This window comes from Phodopus roborovskii, unplaced genomic scaffold, assembly GCF_943737965.1.
Source record: "Phodopus roborovskii unplaced genomic scaffold, PHOROB, whole genome shotgun sequence".
NCBI lineage: Eukaryota > Metazoa > Chordata > Mammalia > Rodentia > Cricetidae > Phodopus > Phodopus roborovskii.
Window position 1 is genome coordinate 21,614,974 of NW_026126447.1, and position 27,446 is coordinate 21,642,419.

The window sequence follows — 27,446 nt, forward strand, 5'->3', positions numbered from 1 at the left end:
GACTATGAGAAAGTTCAAGTTCAAACATCTGCCACGGAAACGCTAGCATCACTCTTCTGTCCCCCAAAGCCCACACCTTCTCACAACTGTATGAAAGCAATTCTCCTGCTGACTGACTAGCTTGCCTCCCCTTCCCTTGTCTCGGATTTAGGCAAACAAAGAAGCCATGTTGTTGAAGAGATGTGTAAATCTTGGAGAGAATCAATGTCTTCCTACAGCATGAAGCACTTTAGCTTACCCATCATCTAACCTAAGAGAGCTAGCCAATAAGAAATGCTAATAACAGGCTAACAGCTTTATAACTAATACAGCATCTCTGCGTGTTTGGGGCCAGCCTGGTCTACATAAAAAGTTATTGGACAGCCAGGGCTACAAAGAGAGTCCATGTCTTTTAAAAATAAATAAATAAATAAATAAATAAGAAAAATAAATAAGAAAATTCAACAGTGGCCAATCATAGTGACTCATGGCTTTAATCCCAGCACTAGGGTACCGAACCAGGCAGATCTCTATGAGTTCAAAGCCACCTGATACAAATATTGAGTTCTAGAATAGGAACTAGATACAGTCAAGGCTATTTAGTGCAATCAGTCAACCAATCAATTTTAATTAATTAATTAATTAAGTCAACCTACATGGTAACCTGTCCTCCCAAAATAAGAGCAACAGTTTTCACCGTAATGCCAACGGTGGGCACAATCTGGGACTGTTGCCAGCAACATGGGGCATTTGGTGACTCTACACACAAGCTTCATGGGCACTTTAATCTTCTATCTTGATGCACCACATCTGTGTTACATGAGATTCACGGGTTCAGAGTAAGCAGAAATGATCTCTATTCTTCAGCTAAGTACAACTACATCCTGCAATGCAGACCCAGTGAGTTCAGAGGCTCCATAGTACCATGCGCATCACAAAAGGGAAGCAAGGGAGACATGAAAACCTAGCCTTAGCTGGTTTATGGGAATTCTGATCTAAGCTAACTGTCTATTATCAGCCAGCCTTGTAATTTCCTAAAATACCCTGTTCGGATTCTCATACCTAAGCAGAAAGCTTTACAAAAGCACCCATGTTGGACCACAACTGTTTTTCACATGCTGGATGTCAGTCAAGCCCTTATAGAAGGCAAACAAACCTACTGCCCTTGCTGTTCTTGCCCTCACTGTTTAGTGTCTGGCACCTCACTGGTTCACAAAGGTGGTCAAATAAAGGACCAATACTTCAAAAATCCTTCACTGGCCATCCCTAACTCTCTGATGTCCCAATCCCAGCAACTCAGAAGGCTGAGAAGAATGATCCAGAATTTACAAGTAGGCTAGCCTGGGCTACAAAGTGAGTTCCAGGACTGACAAACCCTGTCTCAAAACAACATCTGCAAGCTACACATCTTTTTATTTTTATTATTATTATTACATTTACTTATCTGTGTATTCTTATGGATGTGTGTATACCACAGTCCACCTGTAGAGGTCAAAGGACAACTTGTAAGAGTCTCTTCCTGCCTTTCATCATGTGGGACCCCAGAGAATTGAACTCAGGTCATCGGGCCTTGCAGCAGCAAGAGCCTTTAGCCATTAAGCTATCTCTCTGACCCACTACATATGTCTTTACCTGCTTTCCTCCAAGCATTTACAGTCTACGGAACGAAGGGATCCTGAACATTGCTGTAACTATTCCCACAGTGGGAACCTATCGTGACCTTCAGCTAGGTTATCAGCTTTAGGGAAATTCCTGTTCACATCTTCAGTGCAAAGTGTGTAATCCTTCTCATACAAGAGTATCAAACTCTCATGCTGGATCCAAAGAGAGAAGCCAACACCAACTCAACCAGTATCTGCTTCACCCAGATTGCAGACTATGCCTGGGAAATCAAGACATCTAATAATAAACATTAATTCTGCTTATACTGGGAGAATCAGAATCCAGCTAGGAAAAATTAAGATAAAGAAAAATTAACAGTCCAAATTCAATGGTACTGAAATGTCTCCATGGCTTACAAAAAAATAAAAAAAGAAAGAAGGAAAAAGAAAAGTCATATTTTAATTTGTGGCAAAAACCTAAGGTCCCTTAAGCCTTTCTAGGGTTTCTTTTCTTTCTTTTTCTGAAGTACAGTCAATCACAAGCATGCTTGCTTTTTTTCTGCTCTGCTGCCCCAGACTCAGACTGCTCTAGGGGTGGAGCCTTCGAGACAACAATGGGGCATTCTATAGCAGACACCCTAAGTCTCAAAGACACTCTGGGAACAGTCAAACCTCACTGCGGGCTGCTCCAAAGCATAGACATACCTAATATTGTGCCCACCTTGAGTTTAAAATATATTTTAGACAAGAGGAACAAATGATTCAGGCATTCCGTATTCCAGAAGACTCCTCCAGCTGTTGGTCAGGAAAGTCACAAATGTTGTCTTACACTTCCCAGGGGCCATGAACACTTACCTGGCAAAGCCTCTCGCACAGCACAGTTAACAACCTGAAGCTATGTGCCGAAAGAACAGTCTTCATTAGAATGGAAAAACTCACTTCGTGCAACAGTTTGTCCTTTCCCTAGCTAACTAGACAGAGTAAGACTATAAATGTGTGCTAGGTAGAGCTGGAAATTCTGACTTCACTGCCTCTCCTCCCTGAGAGTTTCTTTTGCTGCAGTGAAAATTATTTTAGTCAGATGGCAACCGAAGAAGAGAAAAGAAAACAAAAGGAGGTATAGCTTTACTGAGCCCAGCACTAAACATCCCGGGAGTAGACAGACCCTCAATGGTACACCTTCAATAAAAACTTCCAAACCCTTTCCCCTTTTTGTTCCTTTGAGAAAATGGTAAAGCAATTTGCATTTACAGCCTATTTCCTGTTTCCAAAATACCCCTTTAACTTTTTCTTTTCTTTTCTTTTTTTATGGTCAGCATAAATAGGACCAAATTGTCAAATCACAGCTATCCTGTGTGCAGCCGATACAAATAGGTCTGATTTCTAGCCAGCCATAAAACAATCACTGCTAAATTCCTACTGCTCTTTGATACCAGGTTATCCAGAGCTTCAAAGCCAATCTCTAGGACTGTTTTGAGGGCACTGCTGAGAAGCAACAGAAACACAGAAGACAGAATGCTCGCAGCTCCCACAGGCACACAAAGACATGACTACACGAGTAAACCCATTCTGCAGAGCTGAATTGGGGAACTAGAGAGTTGGGAAACTGACTTTTTATGGTTTGGGTCCACGAGAATATCTTCCTGGAAACTATAAAGGCTATTGTGCCCATTCAACTTCAAAAACTTTAAGAATCGCTTCACTTTCAGAGAAATTTTCTGATTTACTAAAATAACTTATCCCCGGGGAACGTACTGGCATAGAAGGAAACTGCAGGGTCTTAAGTAAATAACTCCACAGCACAATATTTATGCGATGTAGCAAAATTCATTAAAACTGTACATTTTGAATAAGGTCAAATATGGTCAGAATAACACTAGAGGAAGTTTTTGAACACTGTATGGTTTGCCTATAAACTAATAGGACTGCATTCTCACAGGGCTTATAAAACATTACTGCAGGGCGGGATGACATGCAAACACCTAACACATACAGCACACACATGTACTATAAGCAACAGTGAGGGGGAAAGCCAGCTAAATCGCAGCATCAGCATGTATCCTTTGCAATAAGGACAAGATGTGAAGTCCGATTACAGAAATTTACTATATGACATCTTGGATTGGTGACAAACATAACATAATTATAAAATCTCCCATTGCCCGAATTCTTAAAATATAAATTTTGTTGGGCTGGCAAGATGGCTCAGAGGTTGGAGGCACTTGCAGCCAACTCTGATGAAGTGACTTTCCTCCCTGAACCCATGTGACAGAGGGAGAGAAGAGACTCCATGAGCGGTCCTTTGACATGCCACTCATGCCATGGTACACACATACCCACATACATACTCAAAGTAAACGTAAAACAATTATTAAAGCTGACACACATGCAAATATATTCATGTATATCCTTAACACTATATATCAGCAGCAAAAAAAAAAAAAAAAAAAAAAAAAAAGCATTTTTACTAAGATGTGTCCTCTTTTTAAAATTCTTCCCATTAATGACTCCAAACCAAAAGGTTTTTTTCCTTAACCCAAATTTTTTGGCAGTTCAATTATGATATGACAGGATTTCAAATTAAGTCGCTGCCAAACATGGCTGTGAATGGAAAGTACAGTTGGTATGGGCTTCCTCTACAGAAAAGCAGAGCGCTTCAGACACAGCACAAAAAAGTAAAAGGTCTGCCTCTAACTCCTTCTTGTTTGCTATCGAAGTCATTTAAAACAAAGCTGAGTTGGCAATCTTTGGGAATCAAACCAAGGACCCACTTATACACACACAGCCAAAGACATGTAGCTACACTGTTTTCTCAAATCTGTACAAGTCAGTCCTTAGAATTCCACACAACTCTTTACACTGAAACCCAAATCTTAACCATTCACAAGAGCCACCTGTGTACAGCCCTGATCTCCAGAGCAGCTTTTATCTCTTAGCCTGGCATCTAGAATTGGTACTAAATTTCTTCATAACAACGTGATTGTGTAATCTCTCAAATTTAATTACATTTTCTCCCTCTGGAGCTTTTTAACCAAGGCTAAATGCATTAACATACAACAAAATTCTCAACATGAGTGACAAAAATGCATTAAAAGTAACCTTTAATCCACGCTATTTAACTGATTTTATTCTATTTTGGCACGTTTGAAGTAACTCGTCTAAGGATTAGTTAGGCTTTTCTACACTTCTTTTTATCGGGACTCTACCATTCTTGATTTAGTTTTGAGAGAAAAGGGTTTGCAAAAACTGTAATAATCTCCCAGCTGGAGATGGCTGGAAAGTCCGTCAGTCTGCATTGTGCCCTTAATTTGCAGGAAGGCTTTGTGCTCTTCTGCCCTGGTGACACATGCTGTGCAGTTCGCACTGATAAAGTACTTATAGACCAGTTATTTCAAATTAATGAAAAGCCCAGTAAAATTTTATGTTAAATGGCTGTGAACTTTCTCTTTAAAAGTACCGAAATGCATCTTCAGTCTGATTGCATTAAAACCTTAACTCTGGCAATCTGTCTCAATTCTTTTCATGCTAGTGGGCAAAGGCAGTCTTACAATGTTTAAGAAGTATTATTTTCAAATAGAGAAAGAATCCAAAATTTCAGACTATGGATTCAGATGGGATGGCTGAGGCCTCAGGGCACACACACCGGGTTTAATCACACAGCAATGGTTCCCAACTCTTGCCCTCTTCAGCCTGAACAGTGGAGGACTTCCCTGCCCTGCAAACCTACAGCAATCATGCAAGCATGACACAGAGACGTGTAGGCACTGCTGGAGTTTTGAGCATTATGGCATTGACAGTGGTGGTACGTGGCATCGCTCTAATTCCACACTGAATCCAGCATGGGTTTAAAGTCAAAGACGTGATATTCCCTCTCCCTCTACACCTCACACCTCAAAGTACAGCAAAATGCCCAACTATCGATGGTTATAACTCAGCTTTCACAATTCCTGTGCAGTCTCCACATCCAAGAGCAAAGTCAAACTGGAGAATATGAGCTGAAGTTCTTAGATCTGCCTACACAGAAGCAGAAAAGGTAAGAGACATACATGTCATACTCCAAGACATGAAACTTTATTTATGCTAACAACAACAAAAAATTACTCATTTTCTGCTATACTACATACCAGTGAGGCAGAGAGGGCATATCCAACACAGCCAGTTTATCTTCAGATTAGGATGGTAGCATCAGAAACTAACAGGGGTTAAATAATTTCTTTTGTGAGGCCATGCAAAACCTACAGCAGCTGCCTAACCATGCTTTTCCGAACACAGCCAAAGCCCAAGGAAGCCATCCAAGGCAGCACTGGCCTGGTAACCAGATCATAGAGATTTCCTTTTCAGCCAAGGAAAGGGACAGTGAAAACAAATTATTCCTCCATCAGCAAGCTTTCTTAACAAGCTAATTTTTACTAACCTTCAACAGTTACCCTCCTGTGCATCCACAAGAGCTGTGTCCTTCTGTGTGTGTAGACAACCTTTGTAACTCCTACATGCTGGCTGCACGAGATAAACTTCAGATAGCTATCGCTTCTTTAAAACCACTTATAAAAACTACTGAGAAGAGTTTTAGCTATTCAAGGGCAGAAATGAGCTTCAAAAGGAAAAGGTAAACATTCAGCCACTGTAAAATGTTTAGCCATCGATCTCTGACTCTATCAGTGGAGAAAACTACTCATTTCTATATGAGCCAAGACACTGTGCAATGATTCTTACAAAGACCAAACTTGGTTCCTCGAGGCCTAGGATTTTCCATCTAAAAGTACTTAGACCATCTTAAGTAAACCAAAATTCATCTTTTTACAGACGGCTGTCACCCAGTTTCACCAACATACCTGAGATACTGATCCCTCAAGTCTTTTCTACCTAGTCTGTGAGAAACAAGTATTTCACCTAGCCAGGAAGAACATCTATTTATTTAGATAGGAATCCAATATTCTTCATAAGTCAAGTCTTCGAAGCATGTGAGTAAGAAACCAGTGGGCTAACAAAGCTATATTCCAATATGGCTAGGAATCACAGGTTCATACAGGAAAGAGAGTCTAAATAACTTAGTTATGTGGAAATAGACAGGACTTCAATATTTATACTAAATTACTTCATTTGTGTCTGTGTGCATCTTGTTTCATAAAAGCCGATTTTAATCCAGTATTAATTTATAATAATTCTAATCTTGTTTACCAACGGTTTGTGCCAGACCACTAGCTAAATTTTAAGCTGTTACATGCCAAAGATAAGGGGTTCTGACTGGAACCATGGCAGATACACTTTTCTGCAGTGAAAACACCACATCACTGTACAATGCTGTGGCTTCAATGGGCTTTCTACAGGATTATGAATTGTTTAAAAACTATGAGTTAAAATACACATATTAATGGATAGCCCTCCATTCACATATTATGGCTTGTTTTAAAAGCTAAATCCCAAATACTAGGTTAATATGGCTCACTTCTGTAGGCTTAAGCCATAAATTCTTCGAACAGAATTAAACAAATTAGTATTTCCACTAATTACCGATGGGAATTCAGCAATGTAAGGCTATCTCTGTATTTTCTATAGCTTGGGAGTTTAACTGCCCATGTTCAGTGTAATACACTTAGTGGATCTCAGAGTCCACTGCCTGTAAAAATCTCCCAAGGAGACTGAAGACCACCCATTGAAAACAGTACATTTCTGCCCCAAGCAAGAAGCTAGCACACAGGACTGGTCACTCAAGTCCTTCAAATACTATTTTATTGAGGGATTGAGAGAGGTGGTTGGAGGGGAAAAGGGGGAAACAGGGGAGAGGGGGCCTGTTCATAGGTGGATGGGGGAGCAGAACTCAGACATAGAAAAAAGCAGAAATGTTCCCCTAAGCACCTCCATTCCTCACTCTGCCCCCACCATTTAAAAGGCTACATAAACAAAGTCCTAAGTGCTCAGTTTCAGAGAGAATTACATGACACTACTCTATTTCCGCAGTCCACAGAGTACTTTTATTTGAAACACCGGTTCTCTCCTGTTAGGAACCATTTTACTCCACACTAATTTCAGACAAGAGAAGACTGAGGGGTGTGGGGGTGGGGGGCAGGAAAAATTCACTCATTGTCTCTCAGTGTCTTAAATGGTTGATCCAATAAAGCTCCTTTAGAGAAAACGTTTAAGTCTATTTTTTTCCTCCGAGTAAGCAAATCATACATGAGGGCTTTTCTTTTCTGGGGGACTGCACCCTGTCTCTTTAAATGCCAGGCCTGCCCCATTTCCCACGCATTCAATGAAAGCCCCACGTTTGCTGGCCTCTGGCCCACAATGTCAAGTAGTTTTCTTGCTATTGAATTTCAAGATTATTCTTTTGGATCATTTGCCCTTTAGTTTTAAGCATGCCACAGCAAAAATAATGTCTTTCTACGATAACATAAAGAAAACGTTGAGCCTTTTATAAGCCCACAAGTAGAGAACACCTTGTCCTCTGGTTGCTCTTTATTGCAAAATATGCTCTACTACATAAGCTGCAAATAAAGGCTATTATCCACTATCTGGAACGACCATGGCCTTGCCCATCCAGTAACAAGACCCACAAGTATAATCAACAACTGGAATCTCAGTATTCAAGTTGGTCCTCTAGAGTATTCCAACTCTCAAGTCCTCAACTTAGCCTACTGGCCACATAGTTAGAATAAATCTTAAAATGGTGACTTTATTCAAAAACAATTACTTTATTGCCTGTTATTCCTGGCTATGTAAGTTAATGATTAGAGACAGGAGCACATAAATGCTGCAAGCTGTAGTCACAGAATTGGTGTTTCTGTCCTTGTTCACACATATACCTTAGTCCTAAGGGGGAAAAAAAAATCCAAACCACTACAAAGCCCATTTAGAATTCTCTCAAAAGAAAACAGTTGAGTAGAAAATTAATCAGCAGAACTAAAATAAGTCCAAGGAAAATATTGTTATTTCAAACACTAGCATATAGAACTTGAAATATCAACTTCATCCAAGTAGCTCATTAAGAGACGCCAGGTCACAAACATCAGTTTTTTACACACAACAAGAATTCTAAGGTGGAGTTAATCTAACCATGATTTTATAAAAAGCACCGAATGCTAAAGAGAAAATAGTTACTTGTACTTGGCCTACAACTTTGTTATGCATTAATCCACAGTACATTTGTAGTAAGTTTATTTTTATGATAAAAAGGGAAAGATGTTTCCTAAGAAATAAGAAAATTAAATACAAAAAATATAATAAAGACATCTTTGAAGATAACTGAAATTAACCCTCTCACTTTGGAAATTTTTCTTCTTTTTTTTTAAAATACAGTCATATCAATCAATCATCTATACTATAAAAGCATGTAGTTTTATTTTCATTTTTCAAAACTCATTTTTATAGTTTACATATGAAACCCAACTAAAACTACATTAGTGGAATTAGAGAGATGCCTCAGCAGGTGAGTACTTGTTACTTATGCAAAGGACACAGGTTTAGTTGCCAGAATCCATAAGGCAGCTCACGATGTCTGTAACTCCAGCTCCAGGGCATATGACACCCTCAGATGGACTCCTTGTGCACCAGGCACAAGGTGCACAGACATGTATGCATGCAAAACACTTACACACATAAAATAAAACTAAAAATTATGTTTAAATCATATATCACTGGCTTCTTAAATCCTTGTTTTATTTCTAACTGCGCATGTGAGTGTCCGTGTGGGTGTGGGTACACATGTGTGGAGGCCAGAGGCATGGTATCCCCTGGAGCTGGAGTTACATGTGGTTGTAAATATGAATGCTGAGAACCAAACTCAGGTCCTCCGCAAGAGTAGTAAAGACTCTAAGTGATGAGCTAACTCTCCCACCCTCCTGAAATTGTTTTTATGCAACGTATACCAGCTCTCTACCCAAAAAGAACTGCTTTCCCTGTCCCAAGTGTATTATTCTGCTGACTTTGACACCTTTTATTTATTATCTCATGATCAACTTTAAACCACATACAAAGATCAACGACCTGGGAGTAGGCCTCTCCTTCCAAGTATAGACTTCATTGATTATTAACACTATCACTATAAATCTGAGCAACTTCATGAGCATCATTTCATTTGTTAGTCAGTTTTCAAAGTCAGATACCGGCTTTGGAAATGTTTCTAACACTACAAATTAGGAAGATAAGTTAATTAACAAAAAAAAAAAAAAGTCAAACATTTGAAACATCCCTATATACTCCCAAAATGTAGTTATGCCTCATTATCTTTAGGTTCCACATCTGAAGACCCAATCATCAGGCATGGGTGGAGGACAAAAGCTTTGTACTTAAGACATACAGATTAGGAGTTAGGGACTTAGCTCACAGAACAGTACAGAAGGAACTAGGTACCTTCCTCAGTTCCAGAACAAACAACAATCAAGTACAGACAGCAAAATAACTCTTTGCAAAGCATTTACATTTTATCAGGAATTGTAAACAATCAAGAAATGAACAATTCAGGGTACATACTTGGAAATCTGTAGAGTACAGACAACTCTAAGCCAGCTCATATAAGGAACTTCAGCAGTCACAATCATGGTATTTAAAGCAGTCTTGATGTCCACCCCCCCCCCTGGACAACAACAGCCAATGGTACTAATCATAAGTATGAAACATGATTATATCTCCTACAAAAAAAAGTTGCCTTAAATATAACTAATATAATACCTTTTACAACTATAATACAACATAAGTTAAGAAAAATATAAGATATGTTCTACACGTGTCTCTTTAAAGCTTAAATGCCACTTAGGTTACAACTATGTTTGTATTTATAGTGATGTTAAAGGAACAGATTTAATTAGACATGGTGACAAAATCTGTACATACTGAGATATGAAAATGTTCCTTTGAGGGGAAACAGTCCTGTTTATGTTCCAAACAACAACACTACTTTTCAAGAAATGAGGACTTACTATAAAAGTATCTATGCATCCATTTAAATTTCTAGTTTTAATTTCACACAGGTTAAGTGTGTACAATCAAGAAAGCTTGAGAGGAAGGCACTGATTAATATTAATTTTTTAAAGCTCAAAGCTGATCATGGTGGCCCACAATTGTAATCCTGCCATTTGGGAGAGGCAGGAGCATCATTACAAGTTCAAGGCCAGCCTGGGAAATATACTAAGTTCTAGGCCAGCCAGAGCTACAAGGGAGACCCAGTCTCAGAAAACAAAGGCTGAGAGCTAACTCAGTGGGTAAAGTGCCTGCTTTACAAGCTCAAAAACTTCCATTCAATCCCCAGAAACCACACTAAAAAAGAATTGTTTTACACAGGTGTGATGCATGTGTTCTGGAGGTTGGTACAGGAGGATCCTTGGGAATTCCAGGCAGAGTGACCAGACAGCCTACCCTAGACTATCTCGAAAGTTCTAAGGCAGTGAAAGACACTGTCTCAAAAGCAAACAAAAATGCCTTTGACACAAGCAGTCTGGAGGCAAAATAGGGAGACTTTGTGTGTGGGGTTCTGTGGGGGGGGTCTGTGTGTGCGTGTGTCTGTGTGTGTGTGTGTGTGTGTGTGTGTGTGTGTGTGTGTATCTGTGTGTATGTATAAAATTAACACAATATTATGTTAATATATGAAACCCACAGTGGACAGCACCTGTGCTCAGAACCTCATGCAAGTGCATGCACAACATGTACACATAGAAAGAGAAAAATCTTGTAAAAATCCAAGGAACTTCACTAGCAACAGAAAGGTTCCTAATCACAGAACTAATTCTCATTAGTGTTGTGCTGGGTTGGGCATGCACAAGGTTCAGACCTCAGCCCTAACACACACACATTTCACTGAAGTATGTCCTTCCATTCTGTTCACTGATGTAATTATACCTATCACAAGTCTACTAAAATGTGTGTAAAAATGAACAACTGTGGTCATTCTAATACAATGAAAAACAAAATCAAGGGCTCAAATCAGTAATGAGAATGAACTTCAAGAAAGAGCCCCCGCTGAAGAATGCAGTGTCAAGCAAGTAGCATTTACCCCCTTCCAACATGAGAAACCTCTCACTGGGTGCTGCTCTACAGACAGCATCTGAATTTGCACAGCTTACATAAATTAAATCTTGGCCTCTATCAGTCATTTGACAGTTTCCCTTAACAAGTTAGAATGATAACAATATTCATTTTTTTTCCTTTGACCTAAAGGTATCTAGCATTTTACATCCAAGAAATGAGGAACATCTGCCTTTCAAACTAACTTCAATTAAGAGCATATTCTAATGCTATCCAAATTGTTAAACTGACAGCTTTCCAAGTATGTAGAATGACCAAGCACTTGGTTATCCCTTCTTCCATCCTGCTTGCATACATTACAGTGTGACGATTATTACTCTACTAGTGGAAACAAGCTGATACATGATAAATTACACCTCAGAAAAGCAAATCAACTGACACACTCTCAGATCCAATGGGGGAGGGTAGTAATCAAGAAAATGAAGACATGAAAAACCCAAGGATCCACTGACACAATGGCTGTGGTGAAGCATGCCTTTATACCCAGCACTTGGAAGGCAGAGGCAGGTATATCTTATTGAGTTCAAGGCCAGCCTGATCTACAAAGCAAGTTCCAGGACAGCCAGGACTGTTACACAAAGAAATCCTGTCTCAAAAAAAAAGAAAAAAAAAGTTCCAAATAATGACAAGGTTTCTTTAGACACTAAAATGTTTCAACCTGTAAGTAGTTGCTGGTGGTTGATGTAAACACTATCAATTCAGTCAGGAACACAACCAAAACCTATAATAAGATTATAAAATATTGATAGCCATATATCAATTTACAAAGAAAACATTCTCCAAACTGGGGTGTATCTCAGTGTAGGACACTTAGTGGCTAGACACATAGAGACACTAGAGCTCTCGAGCCTCCACAAAAAGGGGGGGACAAGTACCCTTTCAAATAATTTTCCTTAGGAAAAAGGAAAAATTAAATACAATAGCACAAGTATATTGGCTAGCAAAATAAGGAATGGGTATTTAACAAATGGAGGTTACTACATTGTTGTTATAAAAAAATTTTTTTGACCAATTACAAACATGGATTTGTTCTTTATAAAAACTATAAAAACAGTATTTCTGAGATTGAAACGTCTATTTTATTGTTTAGACATATTCAGGCCAGGCAGGGCCTTACCCCTTTAGATACTGCTTCCGGGTGTCTTTCATTTCTAGAGCTCAAAGTCTGTTTTTTGTGTTTCATGAACTAAGAAAAAAAAATTGTCAGGGTTGGCCAAATCTTTCAACTTTGTCTAGCTTTTTAAAACACACCAAAAAATAATGAAGATGGAGCTAGGGGAAAAAAAATGGCTCTGTTGTTAAGAGCACTTAATGCTCTTCACTGTGGTTCCCAACATCCTTTCACTCTAGGTCTAGGGACTCTGATACCCTCTTCTGGCCTTTGTGGGTACTGCACTCCAGTACACACAGACTCACACACTGACACACATATATATCTCATTTTTTAGGATGGGGGGTACATCAAGGTTAAAGAAAAAAATGACAATATGGCTGGCCTGACCTGACAACCTGAGTTCAATCCCCAGGATCCACATGGTGAAAGAACAGAATGGACTTTCAAATGTTGTCCTCTGACCTAAATACACATGCCATGACACATGCATTCCCACTCTTGCACACAGATACACACAAAAATGTTTTACTAAGGAAAGGGAGGGTCTGGGTGTGGTGGTGCATGCTATTAACCCCAGTAAAATAAAAGCAGACAAATATATGTGAGTTTGAGGTCAACCTGGTCTACACAATGATTTCTAGGTCAGCCAGGTATATAAAATACGAAACTGTCTCAAGGAGGCAGTTTTATTTTTGCCTATTAACAAAGCTAGACCCATTCTAGAAAAAGTGGTTCAACATATACAATGTTTCTCACTAAATTCAAGTGATAGTCTTTTGGGGTTTTTTGCACAATCAGTTTTTGAGCTACAGAAGAGTTTCAGAAATGAGAAACAATTCACAGTTTAGCAGGGTGCAAGCCACTGCCAGAACTCTAAAACCCTTTCTTACTTGTATTATTTATCTTTGTTACAATAATGCCCCAAACTTCCAGTCTCTAGAACGTGTATCATAAAGGCATGTTAGTAGGATCTAGTGATACAGAAACCCAGTATTGTTCCCATGACTAACTCTGATGCAATATAAGAAAAATTGGTCAGATACAGAGCCAGGATCAGGAAACTGCAGCATGGATGAGCACGTGACAAGTGACACCTGCTGCTCCATGCTGTATTTAAGAAGCAGCTTCCTGCAAGCAACTTGCCTTGCACACATAGAAGTCACACAAGAAGCATGATGTGACAGTTTCATGGCATGTGCACACTAAATAACACATCCCTAAAAGCAAGCAAACCCCAAAAGTCCAAACTCTTTTATTACTGACTTGTCTCAAAGTAGCCACCAGTAAGTAGTAGAGGAATTAGAAGAGGAAACAAAACAGAAAAAGGGTTTGTTAAATACAGTGTTACTTCCACACTAAGAAAGCTTTCACTACTCGGCAATGCAGTGGGGAGTATGGATGATATGAGAGGGGTATGGTGGGCCTTGTCTTTTACTATTCTAAGTATATTAGATGTTCATCAATATGAACAGACACCAGAACTACTCAAATAGACCTCTCCTCCCAAAACCCTCTGTGGGAGAAGGAAGTGGACACAAAACTTTGCTGCGAAAATTAAAAAGTATCCTGCAACTAAATCTATGCTTAGAAACATGACACACTTCCTGTTCCCTAAGACATTGCTAATATTTTTTTTTTTATAATGGGAACTTTTTTTTAACTGGGAGGAGGGAGGCATGTGCATGTGAGTGTGAGTGCCTGTAGAGGTAGGTGCCATCCTCTGAAGCTAGACTTAGCAGGTAAGAAGCACGTTACATGGGTGCTGGGAATCAGCCAAGTCCTCTGCAAGACAGTCCCATGATCTTAACTACTGGGCCATATTCTAGCCCACACTGAACGACTATTAACATTTGAAGAAATTGTTAAAATACACTTTGCTTCTTAAGATTACCATATATGCACCAAACATTTGGCCTGGCATAGGTGATAACATAACTGATAAATTCTGCTGAAGTGAAAGGAACAAATGAACAAAAAACAACTTTGAAAAAAGTAAAATTTTTTTTAATTTAAAAAAAAAAAAGAAGTATTTGGGTCTGAGAATGCCAATCTTCAAACATAATAACTAAGTTCAACTAATCAACTTTATAGTCAATGAGTATTGCTCTTTGTCAATTGACTTTAGAATCAGAAGTAAAGGCAAACTTTGGTTCCTTCCCATGCCCAAAAAAAAAAAAAAAAAAAAGCTAACTTTGAAGGCCAGCAAAATGGCTCAGTAGTGGGATAAAGACGCTGGCTGCCAAACTCACCTTGTGTGCTTGAAACCCACAAGGTGAAGGAGCAAAACAACTGTTGTATATCCAAAAACTACATAGATACAAAAAAACAAACAAAGACCTTTAATTCCAGCACTTCAGGGGCAGAGGAAAGAGGATCTCTGTGAGTTCAAGGCCAGCAGAGTCAGGGATATATGAGACCCTGGAGAGAGAGTGGGGGACTGAGGAAGGGAGAAAAGAGGAGGAGAGAGGGGGAGAGGGAGGAGGGGAAGAAGGGAAGAGGAAGGGGAAGAGGGAGGGGAGGGGAGGGCTAGAAAGATGGGATATCAGTTAAAAGTACTGGCTGCTCTTGCAGAGGACAGGGTCAAACTCTCAGCACCCATATGGCAGCTCACAACCTCCACAACTCCAATTCCAGGAGCCCCTCTTCCTCCTCAGTCATCATGCACACACATGGTACACAGACATACACGCAGGCAAAGCACACACATACACAAAAAAAGAAAATTTTAAACTAACTTCCAAAAAATGTTTTAAACTACCTTTTTAAATTAAAAATGGCAATGATCACTGGCTCTTCTGCTACCTACTAAGTAAATCAAACCCAAATATTAGTCTTATCAGTTTAAAAATTCAATGATAGCCTTCTTAGGCCTCAATCATGGCAAACTTATTACATGTTAAGTAATATCGTAACACAAATGTATTTCTTATAGCAAGATTCTATATCCTTCATGCCACTACATGACTGGCAAAGGGACCAGTGGGGACAAGCCATCAGGAGAAGGCTGCTGGCCACCATGCACCAACTTTCCCAATGACTTTGGCACAAGGAAAATTTTCATTTTTAGTATTTATTTTATGTGTATGAATGTTTTGGCTACATGTGTGTTTGTGTGCCATATGTACTCCATTCCTAGTGTCCACAGAAGCAAAAGGTATCTAATCCTCTAAACTGGAGTTATAGGAGGTGTGAGAAGCCAACGGGTGCTGGGAACTGAACCTGGGTCCTCTCCCAAAGCAGCGAGTTCTCTTAACCATGGAGCCATCTTTCCAGCCCCCACCCAAGAGAATATCTTAAATCAATCCATAAAAGGAACTTGAGTTTATATGAAAGTTGCCACAGTACTTTTTCCTTTAGACTATTACCTACCATGGTCATTACCACGTAATTAAATCCTAGATCATGTCTGTAGAAGCAGTTATTACTGAACGTTTCTCTGCTGATATGAGTGAACAGTTGCTCGATGCTTCACAAGTAAACAATGATCTCCACTTACTACCAGTTCTCTTCCCACAGGTACACTATGACTCATTCTGTCTACATGCAAGATCACTACACCTTTCTAAGTGTCTCATCAAAAGTAAAGAGAGCTAGAGCTAGAGCAGCTCAGCTGGCAAGAAACCCTAAGTTTGATCCCCAGCAGCACACAAACTGGGTATGCTAACACATACATGGAATCCTAGCACTCAGCACTTGAAGGGGGAAGCAGGAGGATCAGAAGTTCAAGGCTGTTCTCAACTCAAAGCTAGCCTGGGCTATGTGAAGCTCTCTCCAGATGAATAAAGAAAGAAATGAAACACAAAAAATGAAGAACCTCAAGCATGATCTCCTTCCCTAAGCTCACTGGAGGCAGGGACATCTCTTTTATACATCTCCCCAGCCTTCTGCTTATCTTGCAAATACAAATAAAAGTTGCTGGTTAAGCAAATTCTCACAACTACAAACAAGATCCTAAAACGAAAGGAAGCCAAGATTAAATAGATCAACCTGACAAAATTAGTACCTTGTAAACATACAGCACAAAAAGCTATGAAAAGGGGGGGAGCATTCAACACAAATAAAAAATTAGTGTTCTATAGAAAGCAACAACAACAACAATGAGAACATCCCAATCAATTTCTGAAAAATTAAAAAAAAAAAAAGGAAAAAGAATTCAATAAAAAAGAATCTAGAAGGAAGGCTCATGATCGCAAGATGAAGGCAAATTTGAGATGAGTTCCAGGCTAGCCTAAAATAGACAGCAAAGTCTTATCTCAAAAAAACCAAACAAACAAAAAATATGATCACTAAATAACATGTAAAAATGCCTACAATACTTCCCATATGAACAAAAACTAACCACAAACAAAAATTCTCATTTCTATTATATATCAAAATGCATCAAGAATATCATATGAATAGCCTATACTGACAAAAATTTAGAGGAAAAAAATGAAACTCATTTCTCACCACATCTAGTACAAATAAAGATACACATATCAACAATCAATGACTCTACTTCTAGGATGATTTACAAACTCTGGTCCATGTGCACAAAGTAAGGTACAAAGATGCACATTGCAGAGGACAGAATTCCTTAATGTGGGAAAAGTAAAACCAACTACACAACGCATTCCCATGACAAAACCCTGGGGAAAGGACATTAAAAGAATGAACTGACTTCTATAGCTGAAAGGTGGCTAGGTTAAAAACACCATCCTGAGAGAAGGCACAAGATGCTAAATTATTCATTCATGAAAGTGTTCTTGTATATAGTGGCAAAGAGTATACAATCTGGATACTCAGTTGTATAATGTAAAGGGAAATCTTTTATGGTATGTGAATTGTATCTTAATTTAAAAATAAAAAAATTTAGTCAGTAGGGACACCCACCATGTTGACTTTACAGTAGCACTTACAAAATGTAAGCACACAAATGTAGACAAACAGGGTAAAAGAAAGGCTAAAGAAGTAGAAGAAAAATTTGGAAAGCATTAAGAAACCTTTGGCTAAAACCTATAACAATTCTTTAGAACTGAAACAAGAAACTAAGTAAGATAAAAATATAAATATTCTTTTTTGGTAGTACAAATCTGAGTGTTTGTGATATAATTCTTTATATTTTCTTTGTTATTATTATTTTAGTTTTTCAAGACAGGGTTTCTCTGTGTAGCTTTGGAACCCATCCTGGAATTCACTCTGTAGTTCAAGCTGGCCTCACACTCAGAGATCCAACTGACTCTGACTCCTGAGTGCTGGGATTAAAGTTGTACGCAACCACCGCCAAGCATAATGCTTTATATTTTCATATGAAGTAAGAAAGCAACCATGAGTAAGGTATGATAGTGAAAGACTTTAATCCCAGCATTTGGGAGTCAGAGGTAGGTAGATCACTGAGTTCCAGTCCAGCCAAAGCTGTACAGTTGAGACCCTATCTCAAAGAAAGAAAAAAAAAAAAAAAGAAACTATGAACTACACAGAACATGAAACAGGCACATCACAAAAGGTAAACAGTAAATACATACATGTGAATTAAAATGTCTCTGACACTACTGATCAAATAAATGCAAATTAAAGTATTTATTTCAGCTACAAATTGACAGGTTTTCTTCTTTTCTTTTTGTATTTGTAACCATGTAGGAAATTGGATTATCCTCTAAGCCCTGAGTAAGGACAAAGTAGAAAGTTTATACTGTTTAGAAGAAAGTTTATGAACACATACAAAACCCTAAATCTGTATACTTTTTGTTTTTGAGATAGGATTTCACTATGTGGCCTTGATTGACCTGACCTTGAACTCACAGATAACTTCCTGCTTCTGCCTCCAGAGTGATAGGATTAAAGGCATGTGCCACTACACCCAGCCTTAAAATATATCTATATGCTTTTTTTACTTTATCTCCCCTATTAAAAAAGAAATCAGGAAAATGTCAAGGATATCCACTTCAACATTATTCAAAATGAAATCATAATAGGGAGCAAGCTAAAGCTTCAAACAAAAACTGGTAAATTCATAATTAATGTAATGCTCTGAAACTAAGCAATGTAAAGACGATTTTCTATGAAAGTGGAAATGCTCATCTGCCTATCCTCAGTACTAAGAAGTTTTCTAATCACCCCAAAACACACTTGTATTATATATGTATCTATGTATGTATATATGTATATATGTATGTATGTATGTATGTATTTATATATATATATGTATTTATATTTATAATATTAATTAGTAGGGCTAGTTGTATGTATACCTTTAAGCCCTTCGCTGAGGCAAATGGATCTCTGAAATCAAGGACAGCCTTGTGTACATTAAGAGTTCCAGGCCAAGCAGGTGGTGGTTTCACACAACTTTATTCCCAGCACTTGTGAGGCAGAGGCAGGAAGATCTCTGTGAGTTCAAGTCACAGAATGACTTGGTCTACAGAGTGAGTTCCAAGACAGACTTCAAAGCTACACAGAGAAACCCAGTCTCAGGGGGAAAAAATCTATTTACATGTGTAGGTCTGCTTGAGTATTTTGCCACGTTTGCACAGGTCTGCATGCAGAGTCCATAAAAAGGTACTGAATCCTCAGAACTAGAATTAGAGGCAGTTGGAAACCACTGGTGTTGTGCTGAGAACTGAACCAGGGTCCTCCTGAAGGGGAAGAGAAGGAAGGAGGAAGAGGAGAGAGACAGAGAGTCAGTCATGCCATCTCTAAAGTAAAATTATAGAAGCAATTGGTACCTCACCATTCTTAGTTCAGAGAGGAAGCTACAGGGGCCACCTAAAATAATTACTGTACTAACAAACCTCTGCATGATACAAAGAGTATATCATCAGAATGTAAAATCATCTATAAAATGCATTCAGTCAAACTCCAATTTGAGTATCTTCTTGTGAAAAGAGACAGTGAAATAACTATTGTTTCTTCTTCTGTAACATGAGTATTATTATTGGCAACAATAGTAATGACTACAAAGAGAATTCACTTTGTACCTGGTAGGCATCCAGACTGTATGCTAATTGCCTAGTTTATATTAGTCTAGAGTGTCTTCTGCAGACCTATTTCTCCGAATGGACAATATAGCTCTTTTCAAAGTGGCTCTAAGTTTCTTTGTTGCATTTGTAGTACACAGTGTATCTGGGGCTGTGTGACATGAAGCAACACAATTGACTGAATACAGCAATGGATATAGTAGACACTGGTCATATAGAGGAAACATATAGAGACATTTATACCATAAACATGCTACTTCTCCCTAATTTTTGTTGTTTAAAAATACTTTTCATTAAAACAACATATACTGGGCTAGAGAAATGGCTCAGCAGTTTAAGAGCACTTGAAAAAAACCCAGGTGAAATCCCAGCACCCACATGGCAGCTTACAACTGTATGTAACTTCAAGAGGAGACACCCTCACACAGACACACAATGCAGGAAAAACACCAATACACATAAAATAATAAACTTATTTAAAAAAAAAAACAGTAGATACTGACAGGTCACAGGTTGGTTACTTTTAGACAGAAAGACCCTCTGAAGTTTGATTTGTCAGAATACAGCCTGAAATTTCATGAGTTTATGAAAAATGGCATATCTAACTTTGGATTTATAAGTTGTAGTTTTACAGCTATTCTCATAATACAAATTAAATTTTAAAAAGAACAACAACAACAAAAAAGATGGTGACCCAAGCTGTTGCCTAATCCAGCTTTGGGCACAAGTCTGTCTTTTCTAGCCCTTATTCCTCTTCACCATGAAGCAAGAGTACCTCTTTCATAGTTAAAGACCACTCTTAGCTAATTATATGCTTATCTGTTTAAAGGGAAATCTTTTATATTAGATTTGTATTCCTTCTACTTCAGTCTTACAGAGTAATATATGATCATCATGATCTTTTAAACATACAGGTTGTTTTTAGTTTTTGTTTTTGTTTTGTTTTTTTTTTTCAAGTAAAATACCATCCCACTAACATAAGAAGCACCCGCTGAAGGCAGCCACTGGCAAGACCGATGCCCAGCATCCAGACTCTCTTCACACACATGTCCATGTGCAATCTGAGGAGGCACATTCCTTAATGGGTTACCTGAACAACAAGTTGCCTAACCAGTTAACAGTTCTTTAAGATGTCCTGACATTTACATATAGATTTGCCACTTTTCACACATACATTATCATCATTTGCATGTGCTCATTTGAAGTTCCCTATATGGCTCCCTTCCTAATGTTTGTTATGAAAAAAGTCATTAGAAATATTTGATCTGTTTGTATACTTTCGAAGTGGTACCTACTAGAAAATTCCTAGTAAATCTGCTGGGTTGGATGATACAAAAATTTGAAAAGGTAATCAATTTTAGCCAAATGCCCTACAAACTTCCCATGCCCGGCTGACATTTCCACCAGCCACAGATGAGACTCCTCCAGCAATTTCCTCCATTGAGTGGCTCGGAAGGTGTGGTGGTGCTGCTTCACCTGGTCTCTGGTCAGTGTAATTCCCATCAGAACCATATGCAACTGAGATTTGCCCATCCTTATTCCTTTAATGTGTACATTTTTAAATGCCTCCAAAGACAAAATATGTAGGGTATACACAAAGTCCTCAACTAATAAACCTTCAAATACTAGGTACCTTGATTTAAAAAAAAAAAAAAGTTATCCAAATTACTTTAAGAGACACAAATCCGAGCTATATAATAAAGGTAATCACAAATTCCTAAACCAAAGAAGAGCTATAAGGGTATTCTGATTATGTTTTATCTGCCCACTCAAAGGACTAAAGGCGAGAAATAGAAAGCTATCAAATCATACCAGTGGCCAAATTAGCTTTCATAAAATAATAAGCAACAGCTTTCACATCATAAATGTCAACAGAACAGATTGCAATAGTAAGGATGGCTATAATTGGAAGTTCACCGAAACTTAGATCTGACTGAAAATGAAAACATTAATATTTTAAATGGAATGTTTTGAATATAACTATTCATTTCAGTCATATCAGACCAGCATAAATCTTTGGTAATAATACATAAGATATGGTCTTTTCCTGCAAATAGATAGTCTGAAAATGTATCAACTCTGACCTTCCTATTCTTCATTAGCTAATGGATATTCTAGACTTCAGTATTTCATCAAAATCTCTTTCTCTAGGACTGTGTGCCAGTAGTTTCAAATTAAAGGTCTCCCACACGTCTTTGTGACAAAGTAAAACCTCATTAATTCAAATCCAATTAGCTCAATTCTGAAATGGTATATATAATTCTCATTTGGCAACAAGTTAAAAATACTATAATTTCTTCCTCTACAAGTTCTCATAATATTATAGTTAAGTAAAGGAAATCAACCTGAAAATCAATTTGCTTTTCTAAACCAAGGATTACAAAGCTAAGGACTCATCCATCTTCATGGCTGAACAGTTTATGCTCAGATCTGGGGTTCCTCAGCTTATTAGCTACTGTATATAATGCAAGGGCATTAACTTGTCACTACAAATATTTTAGGTATAAGCCTTCCTTTTAACATACTATACTCAGATCTTTCTCAAATTCATTTTTGAAGTTCCTCTGATTTCCAATTAGTTAAACTTCATCCTATCAATTATATCCACTATAGAGCAAGGCACAGCACCTCAAAAGGTACTAGGAGAAACCTTATAAATGCCTAGCAATATTATTCATTTATTCTTATCATTTTCAAGGATTTGGTAAGTCAACAAATAGATCCCAGGGAACAGCACACTTGGTATTGCTTGAGTTTACAGCTAGCTATTCCCAACAAACAGTGAAACCTCTAGCAATTTGAATCATTGTAATTACAGTATGACAAGGTCTCTCCTGGGCGATAGAAGTTGGCATTTTTCCCAGGACTTGTCACATCATGGGAACCACACAACACAAATAAAAATCCAAAAATAAACATTTTAAAACAATGGCTTATAGACTACATAAAGAAGAAACTCCACAGTTGAGAACTGAATTGAAATTACAAAGTCCAATCAACAAATGCCCCTCGCTAGAGATTGAGAAGACATTGCTGCTATTAAGGGCTCAACACACCTTGCAGGTGTGTGCCATGTGAACAGCAACCACACACACACACACACACACACACACACACACACACACACACACACCCTTCCCTCAGGTTGGACAGAAAATCATTCAGTATAGCAAATACAGCATCACCATTCACACCCACAGAATCAAATAAATGGTGGAAGGAGAAAAAAGGGTCTTTGGTTTTATATGCCAATTGGTTCATTATGGAGGTACCCAAACAAAGTTACCTTAAGAGAAACATTTTCTAACTACTGAGTTGATTTTCCTAACACAACAAGATTGCTTTTTAAAAGTGTATTTTGCCTTGAAGTGAACAGCAGCCAAGTGGCAGTACCAGGGTACCAAGGAGCTCCCAAGGTGCTTTCTTTTGTTTAAACTCCTCTGCAATGGCTCTCCAGACATGGGAAGAGAGATTCCAACAAACATCATCCCCAATCACCTGCAGACAGCCTGGCAATGTACATTCTTGTCAAGGCTTTGAGGAACTACAGAGTTTCTGTCCGTATGTTCATATAAAATGCCAACAATGCTAAATGTTACCTCCTACAGGTCATGCATATTCCTACCTCTATTAGAAGATAAATGTATTCCTTAACCATTCAACAAAGCCCATCAAAATTTCAACTGCTCAAGTTTTGGAAAGGAGCTATAAACCTAACCACTAAAGGCACAAAAATAAAATCCTACTTCCCATTATACAGGCACTGAAAATAAAAATAAACACAAACACAGCCACCTCAAAGACACACATCCTTTCTCCTCTCTTTATTCAACCCCTGAATGTTCAATAATTTCCACATCACTCTAAGCAGAATGGATTTATTATGATGTTACTCTAAGAAACTGCAGGAGTTCTAGATGCCAATAAAGATTACGGATCAAATGGAAGATAACTACTAACCATTGTGTCGACTTAGATAAATAAAGCTGCTCACAAACAAAGCACCTTATTGTATTTGTACTGTTACTTCCAGTAATCCAACTAAAACAACCAGACAGCAGCTTTCCAGAGGCAGAAGGGAATAGAAACCAGTATTTTTCAAAGCCTCTTCAAACATCGTTTTAATGACACCCCTTTTCTCCACCCCACCCCCAAACTGTACTGCTCTTTTTATTCACAGAGCCTCAGCAAGAGTATGCAAACCCGACTTTATGACTGAGGACCAAGGGTAGAAAGAACTGAAGAAATAGGGCAAAACAACATCATTGCCTGAAACTTAGCTTTCAACCTTAAAGGAGCCCCCTCCCCTTGTGAGTACCCAACCAGAAGACACTTAAGAATGTGCTCGATATCTACAGAGCAGTAAAATGCCTCATAGTGGGGAGGGGGGGTGAAAGGGGAGCTAAGTCCCCCTACTAGTAAAACCCAGACTGAGGTGAGGTGAGGTGGAGGATAACTCCCAAAAGGAGAGTCTACAGCAACTGGCACCTAGTGGCTCAAACACAGAGGCCAGAACAGCCTAGAGAACTGACTTCTCTAAAGGGAACAATAACTACCTCCAGTGCATTCTTGGCTAGAAACACAGGTAAATCTCAATTTCTCCAGGAGGGGAAGAAAAGGCACAAACTGTGTACTGCCTCCAGCCCCACTCTCCAAAGCTCCAAACCCAGTCACTAATTGCACCTTCCCCAAAGGACCCACAGCAACCCAAGAGGGCTGGGATGAATAAACACGCGACACCTGACGGTCCTTTCTATGCGCTGACTTTCCCGGAGCCCAAGTGGACTGCTTGCGCGCTCGGGCGGGCGGGCGGGCGGCAGGGACACCAAGACACCGCGCCCCGGGGTTCCAGGCTAGACCGGCCTGAGCGCCGGGAGGGGGGGGAGGTACGGGAAGGAGGGTACGGGAACGACCTGGGTAGCACCGGGGCCCCGCGATTGTTTCCTCTCAAGCAAAGACATTTTTTTTTAATCAAGCCTCTTTTGTATTCGAGCCCTACCTCTTTTTGGCCTAGGGAAGCTTTCGTGCAAGTGGAAGACGACTTTCTCCACAAAGTGCTGAATGTTACTATGCTCCGGGCCGCGCACGAACACCATCCAGTCGTGGGTGAAGCCCTCCACCGTGGGTTTCTTCCTCACCTGGGCGCGGTGCCCCAGCTCCAGCTTCACCTGCACGGCACACTGCGGGCAGGGGGAGGAGAGACAGCCGTGAACAACAGGAAGGCGACCGTTCGCTGCTCAACATTGCGCCTGACATTTTTTTCCCTCCTCCTTGAAACGCACATAAAAGGAAACGGCAGTGCCCTCTGCATCCACGTTTCACGCGCGTGGGCGCGCACACCCCACACCCCCAGATACCCCGAGCCCGGCCGCAGGGGCCCCGGGCGCCGCTGCACAGCGGCCGGGATTGTAACGGAATGTTACCCCTTGTCGCGAAGGGGGTCGGGGGAAAAGGGAGAATAAGACCACCACGCCAAACAGGACAACAAACGCGTCGGTAACAAATTAGGAGACAATCAGGAGGGGATGCCGGGGCGCTTTCCTGGCGTGGGAGGGGAGGTGGCTGGGATGGGGGACCAAGGGTTCTGGCGAGCCCCCTCCCCGAAAGTACCGCGGCGACAGGCACACGCCGAGGAAGTCTTTGTGTACGTGTGTGTGTGCGTGTGGAGCGCGGTGCCAGGCGGAATGGAAACTACAAGCAGCCTCTGCTGATGGGCACAAACTCCCGTGTTCTTTCTTACCACGGGGTTCATGCACAAGAATGAGACGTCGACACACACACACGCACGAAAACACGCCGAGGCATCCATAACTCAAAGCACCCCGCACCCCTCAGCGAACAGCCCCCCACGACCCGCGAGGCCAGCCCAACCGAGCCCCCGCTGCACACTTTCAAGAGCCAAAGTGATCGCAAACTCCCTCCTGCCTCCCCCTGCCCCAGAAAGCCACGAAATGCAGAAAGGCAGGGCTGCTTGCTGAGCGCCGCCGAGCCCCGGTCGCGCACACCGGCCGCTGGGGCAAAGTTGCGAGCAGCCCCGCTGCTGTCAGCCCGCACACTCGGGCTCACGCGCGCGCCGCGGAGAACGCACCATCGTGGCGGCCGCGGCGCTCGGCGGAGGTGCGGCCGCAGAGGCTGCTCGCCGCGTCCCCGGACCGTGCCTGCAGCTCCCGGCGGCGGCGGCGGCTGAAATATGGCTGAGTTATTATTCGCCTCCTTCCACCGGGTGTGAGTGTGTGTGTGCGCGCGTGTGAGCCAGAGGGAGTGTGAGTGCGCTTCTTGCGATTGCAAAGAGGCGAGGCGGGCGGGAGGCGCGGGGGGGGGGTGGCGGCGAGTGTGCGAGTGTGTGCGCGCGCGCCGGGGGGGGGGGTGGGGAGGAGGGAGAGGCGGCAGCTCCCCGCGAGCAAAACCAACCTTTCTCTAATTGGAACCGCGGAGCGCTGGCGCTGTCTGGGCTGCGGCGGCGCGGGGCGGAGGAAAGGGAGGGGGGCTTTTATTATTATTTTTGCATGTACTTACCGAGCTAGCCATGCCTGGGGGCCCGGAGGTTTGCCGGGGTGTTGTGTGGTACCCCCCCTCCCCCGCCCCCTTCAGCTGTAATTCATGAAGAGGCTGCTATGAATGAGAGCGCGCCCGGGAGCGGAGGGTAGATGGCGGACATGCTCTGCCTTTGCCCCCACCCCACCCCGCGCTCTCTCGCTCGCTCGCTCGCTCGCTTATTAAACTCAGCCCCAAAAGCAAAAGCAGCAGCAGCAGCAGCAGCAGCAGCTCCGGGGCCAGAGGATGAGTCCGGAGCATGCGCTGTGGCGCCTGACACCCGGGCTTCGAGCCTCTCGGGGCGGAGGGAGGGCGCGCGGGCGGGGCGGAGCGCGCGGGGAGGCCGAGCGACCAAGCCAGGGGGAGCTCGAAAGAGCCAATCAGCGGCCGCCTCCTGAAACCCTGGCGGCCCGTAGCGCCACACTGGAACGCCTCGCTTAAAGTAACAGGTTCCTGCTGGGGAGGGGGGAGGAAATGGAGGGAGGAGGCCTGGCGCTGGGAGAGCGGCCGGCTGGGGAGCCATCCCGGCCTCTCTGCAAACTCCGTTCGCCCTACAATAAAAAACGGATTAAAACTGCTGGAATGTGGCCACTGCCTGGAGCCCCCAGCCGCCGCAGAAGGGGTTGTTAAATCAAGTCCTTGGCTATAGTGAGCACGTTTGAGAAGGGGGAGCGAGCTTGCTTTTACTTATCGCCATAGATTTTGTGTGTGGGGGTTTGTACTGAAATCGTAGGAACGCACACCCAAACAAACTTACTGAAACAGAGAGCGAGAGAAATCCACTCGACAAAAAAAAAAAAAAAGAAAAGAAAAAAGCCTCCAAATTTCAATCTCTGGGACTCTGTACAGCCCGTAGCAACCTCCTTACACCCCCCCCCAACCCCCGTCTGCTCCCTGGCACCAGCCTACCCCGCCCTCCTGCCACCGCCACTGAAAATTTAAAAATGAAATGAACGCGAAACAAGAATGCCATTTCCTTCCTAGGAAACGTCTCCCGCCTTAGTGATCCCAGTCTGAAAAGCTTCACAAAACCATGCCCAGGTGAAGGCGAGACACCTGGGAGTGCCCTGTGAAGACCCTTTGGGAACAACCTTCCTAGTTGTTTTCAGGGAGAGGCTTCCCCCATTGACAACCTGCTGGGTTGCATCAGGGTCTGTCCTCTCTCTAAGGACGCACGGGGCGACTGGGAGCCTTAAAATAGATAAACTTAATACTGACTGTAATGTGCATAAATTGGATTATAAT

At 41.1% G+C, this 27,446-nt stretch overlaps 1 protein-coding gene across 2 annotated transcripts in view; it reads right to left on the reverse strand.

The window, feature by feature from the left end:
- The window catches only part of Mllt3 (MLLT3 super elongation complex subunit), a 256,673-nt gene extending 230,209 nt beyond the window's left edge, over positions 1 to 26,464 (reverse strand). Inside the window, exons 1-2 of one of the 2 annotated variants that reach the window (XM_051188137.1) lie at positions 26,184 to 26,464; positions 24,667 to 24,847 (exon numbers count right to left, since the gene is read on the reverse strand). In XM_051188137.1, coding sequence (XP_051044094.1) covers positions 24,667 to 24,847; positions 26,184 to 26,195 — 193 coding nt within the window. In that variant the 5' untranslated portion in view covers positions 26,196 to 26,464. Of the gene's footprint in view, positions 1 to 24,666; positions 24,848 to 25,755; positions 25,932 to 26,183 lie in introns of those variants that run through there. The other variant, XM_051188138.1, reaches the window with a different exon arrangement.
- Positions 26,465 to 27,446: the final 982 nt, after the last annotated feature.